The sequence below is a fragment of the Drosophila rhopaloa genome, unplaced genomic scaffold (assembly GCF_018152115.1).
Source record: "Drosophila rhopaloa isolate 14029-0021.01 unplaced genomic scaffold, ASM1815211v1 contig_2, whole genome shotgun sequence".
Lineage (NCBI taxonomy): Eukaryota > Metazoa > Arthropoda > Insecta > Diptera > Drosophilidae > Drosophila > Drosophila rhopaloa.
In genome coordinates, this window is record NW_025335083.1 from 12,041,558 (window position 1) to 12,046,435 (window position 4,878).

The 4,878-nt window shown below is 39.2% G+C and overlaps 1 protein-coding gene across 1 annotated transcript; it reads right to left on the reverse strand.

Moving 5' to 3' along the window:
• Positions 1-304: 304 nt before the first annotated feature.
• Positions 305-1,775, reverse strand: LOC108047769 (solute carrier family 25 member 46). The gene has a single exon (XM_044460100.1). The coding sequence runs from the start codon at positions 1,693-1,695 to the stop codon at positions 370-372; it is 1,326 nt and encodes a 441-aa protein (XP_044316035.1). The 5' UTR covers positions 1,696-1,775; the 3' UTR covers positions 305-369.
• Between the last annotated feature and the right edge of the window lie 3,103 nt (positions 1,776-4,878).

Consider the following 4,878-nt stretch of genomic DNA (forward strand, 5'->3'; position numbering starts at 1 on the left):
CATACGACGTGTGGACCTGTTAATTCTGCAATCATTTGTGTATAGCTCGAGGGCGACTCCTTGATGCCAGACTTTTAATGAATACATATTTGATTAAACGCCGAATGCTTGCTTAATTTTGTCTAAATCGTAAACACCTAATATCTTTAACGGAATTAATAACAATGTAACAATCCTTAATTAACAAAGAAGCATTTCCTGTCAAAATAATTTCTTTGACTGAGATGATTTAATCGAATTTTCACATAATATCTTTGTTAATTTTAATATAGTTGTTTAACAACTTATCAGACTTCTTAAACTGTTTTTTTTTCCTTTAAATATATATTATTAGAAATAATTTACACAAACATTAATAGTAAGATTTGACTAATCCAGTGAATACTTTCCGACACTGTTCACTTCCATTTCGGTGCTAGAAACGCTTGGCGATAATGTAGTAGAGCTCTTGTTGCTTGAAACACAATCGAGATACTTTAATTTTCGCGATGGTGGTCGATGGGACATACCCTCAGCTATTTGATTCACCATCCATTTGGCCAGCTTTATAATAGCCACATGGGCCACAAATTGCAGTACCATCGCTCCAAAGCCCTTGTAGAGTCCACCAACTCCCTCCGTAATAATTGTAGCTCGATAGCAATCGAAGACTCCTCGATAGTTTGTCAGAATCGGAACAACTGCATAGCCATTATCGAGATTATCGATTATTGTTCGGGTACCTTGAAGTTGAAGACGATGTAGAATAGTCTCGAATGGGAAGAATATGACCTCTGTGGTTAGCATAGCGATAAGTCCGGCATATATTTCCGCATTTTGGTGCTCCAGCGTATTGTCGCAAAACTTTCCACCTCGATTTTCCTGGAAAAACGTGAGTCGCCTACGCATCATTCGTGTGGATACGCCGTGTATTAGCAAGTTAAAGAGATATTTTGTGATGCCAATCGAAACACTGGGACCGATTAATGCCCAAGCAGGTAGCATTTGGCTGTTTTTCGTGGAACTCCAGTGAAAAAGTCGGAGTCCTCCCTCCCGCATCACATCTAAAACCCCTGTTTTTTCGCTGGCTATGTCGCTTTGCACAGTTTTTACCAAGGCAGCCACGTGAAATGGCACTATCAAACTGATGCTTATACATTTCAGGAAAACATGTTGTCCAAATCGCTTTAAAGAAGTTCGACCTTCTACTTTTTTTGGCCAGCTGGTAAGTTTTGATATGCAATCGTCAATGGCGCAGGACATTCCGCGCACAAGTAGACAGCTGCCCACTCCTTTCCATAGTGTCCCAAGACCTTGGCGTCTATGCAAATGCACAATACTGGGCAGAAGACTAAAGGGCTGTAAATGATAATGTTTCGAGGCGTTATGAACCTGACACTGCCAACGCAATACTACAAAGGGATGGCTTAGCACGTTTTGAGTCAGCAAAGAAACCCAGTGAACGCCAACTACCAAATACTTGCGGAGTGTTGTATCTTGCTCCTGATTCTCTATATATTTGTCCAGCATCGCATGCTCTAAACTAAGATATTGTATTTTCGAAATGGCATCTTGGTCGGCGTTTATATTTTCCACTATTGACTTCTCGCGACAATCAATGCTGTTGACCAAGGGTTTTCTGGGCTTACAGGTTGTGTTTTCCTCTTTAAGATCTTCATCATCTTCCCAATCGATTTTGAGTCTTAGGCCTTCCATTAAAATAGGGAGCTGGTATTTATGTATAATATATGTTTTTAGTATGACTGAGAGGTGTCAAACATTTCTAGTTATTTTGAAGTCTATAGCACTATGTTCAAATGTTAAAATAATGACAGAAAATGGTAAGACTTTGAAATTTAAATATTTATAAATTTAAAAAAAAATGCTAAGTTATTCTTGTTGGACCAAAATCTTGTAAAGGAATCATCTAATTTTACGCTTTTTTGTGAATACTCTTTAAAGCACCTTTAATTTGTGAGTATCACAGGCAAATTCGCTCCTCAAAATCTTTCCCGAAGGCTTTTCATCATCTTTCGTCCATTTGCAAGGCATCCCCGTGGAATTTAAAACATTCCCTCCATTTCAGCCAATGGCGGGATGTGCCCTGTGTATTGCTTTCAAATCATCCTCAATCTGGCGGCTTGCGGTTGGCTTTCAGTCTGCGGAAGTCAAAAGACATATTGTGTGTCGCCTGGCATCAAGTGCATCATGTGGCAACGAATCCAGCAACAATGTCATTGTCTCCTCCCCGCCAGAAGTCGGGGGATTGCGGGGAAGAAAAGATTGTCATGCACATTATGCGGGTGGAGGACATTAGAGGAGGAAGGGAGGGAAAGTCCTGCCTTGGCATGGCGCCCAACTCCAAAGTCACAAAGTCAATTCATGGCTCCTGCAGCCGACGCACATAAATAAGCCGGGGCAAAGTTGGGCCAGTAAAAGGCTTTGACGGATGGGCGGCTGTCTAAAGTGGTTTTTGGGTGGCACAGTCCGCTAGTTGATTGCGCATTAATTTGTGTGCCATTCTCTCTGGCAGCATCCTTAAACATTACCTCAAGGCTGTCTGAGTTATTATTTGCTTAAAGTTATCCCACCCAACAAAGAAATGCACAAACGCACAGACTTCTGGAGAGAAAAGTTTGAAAAGTAATAACAATGGCCAACTGGCTGAAAGTTTATCACAGTGATGATGTTGATGGCAAGAATGCATTAAATTAAATACAAACGAAAAGAAAGCAATTCAAATCATCAACGAGCTTTGCTTTTGCCTGCCTTATTTACATGCAGTTTTCGGTTTGTTTTCCGGCTCTTGTCAACATCATCCATCCAACCAAGAATAGATGAAAGTGTTCTCGAATGCTGATTTTCAATTTCGACAAATCGAACGGAATGTAAATTGGGCAACTAAGTGAGAAACACAATAAACAAATAAGAATTTTTGAAGCTGAGCAAAAAATATATATTTTTGTGACAATGTTGGTTTAACAACCCTCTAAAAAAACAAGTTAATTTTGGACCCAATTTCTTGTAACCTTTTTCTACATAGTTTAGTTTTCATTCATTTAAAGTCATGCTTAGTCATCTTGAAATGTCTCTCAAATTAAAACCCAGCAAAATATATTTAAAACTGTAAATTCAGCAATTTGCCAAATTGAACTGAATTTAAATCGAACCAAAATGTTTATTTGAGGCAAGTTCAAGTTCACATGCCATCGCACCCCATAAAGTATGCAACATAAATTACCAAGACCCGAAATCCCTTCCCAGAACGTATCCTTTCGTTTCTTTGTTGCTCTCTTAATGCGATTGCATTTAAATTTATAGTGCCGGCAACAAAAGTGCTGCATATTCCTGCATATTTTTTGGATTTTTTTGGCATTGCAATCAGAAGTGTTTGAGTGCCGGAAACAACTCGTTTTTCTTGACGGCAACAGGGAGCAACACGTCGCTGTTTCGCTGCCTATCTGCGCTGTTTGTTGATATTATTATTGCTGTTGTTGTTGCTGTTGCTGCTGTGTTGCAATCGTAGTTGCTGTTGCAAGTTGCATGCATTTGCACTTGATAAGCAAACACGAAGGAAAAGGCTGGCAAGAAAAATCAACACGAGCCGGAAAATATGCATGTTCTTGTTACCGGTAGATTTCCATTTTAGATGGCAAAGTCGTCGCCGTGGCGTTGTTTATATTTATGATTGGGGCGTGTCCCGCCCTTGCCAAGGATGACGAGTTGCCGTGCAATCTGCGCCTTATGCAAACCAATCGAATGCCACTTAATTGGCTTTTTATGCGACACATTTTTCGCCGCCCAGCTGCTACATTTTCCACTAAATTTCGATCAAGCGATGCCACAAAACTTGCAAATGTAATTTGGAGTTGCAAGGACATTGTAATACTATTTTTATGGCACTCTTAATAAAATAAAACTCAACAGCAATAATACTATAAAAAAAAGTTGCTGAGGAATAAATTTCGTTTTGCCCCGAAACCTCCACAAATCACCTGCACTGTGAAAAATATTTCTAATTTTTTTTTAAAAATACAAATAATTTGATTGTTATTTTTAGAGTGCTAATAATTTTTTTAAATTTATTTTTTCCTAGGTACATATTGGTATTTACCTTTAAATACAATTAAAGTGTATAAAGTCATGGCCTAGGCCACAAAAATTTAATAAAACAAAAACCTAAGGCCTTAAGATAAAAGTATTATATTTCCTAGCTTTAAATTTAAAAATAGAGTTTTTTTTTTGAATATTTATATTTTATGATTTCTGTTGGTGTTTCTTCTGTTTTCATGGCTTTGACGTCCAGCTCTTGTAGTTTGATGTCATTCCTGTTGGTTTGGAACCCATCCCTGCAATTTTCGCATACATCTTGAACAAGAACAAAACAAGTTGTTGATCACATAAAGCTGACTCGAGTCGAGAACAGAGCACGGAAAACAGAGAGCTGAGCGAAGAGCCTCGACCCGAACCGAAACTGAACAGGCGTCACTTCTTGTTTTTGTGGCGGGGTTCAAAGGTAACGCAAATGGGCACGACATGCAACCAGAGGGCGGAAGGGGTGTGCCGGGGGCCAGGTCGGAGGTGGCCAAGACTGCCGCCAACAACTAAAACAAAACATTGACATAAATACGTGAGCGCTGCTGTGGCTGCGGTTACAACAAAAGTTTGTGTTTTTCCTCGCCTTTTTTTTTTTTGGCTTGTGAAATGCCCTTGGAAAGTAGGTATTACAAATTGCTGATGAAGTCTGCCGGTAATATATGGCTGAGTGGTTGTGCTGGATTGGAGCGAACTTTTTCTGGTGTCCCCGGGTATGGTTATAAAACTTATTTAAGTGCTTTTGGGTTGAGTAATGCCGAAAATATACTACATATCCTTGAACATTCTTTTTCAAAAATAATT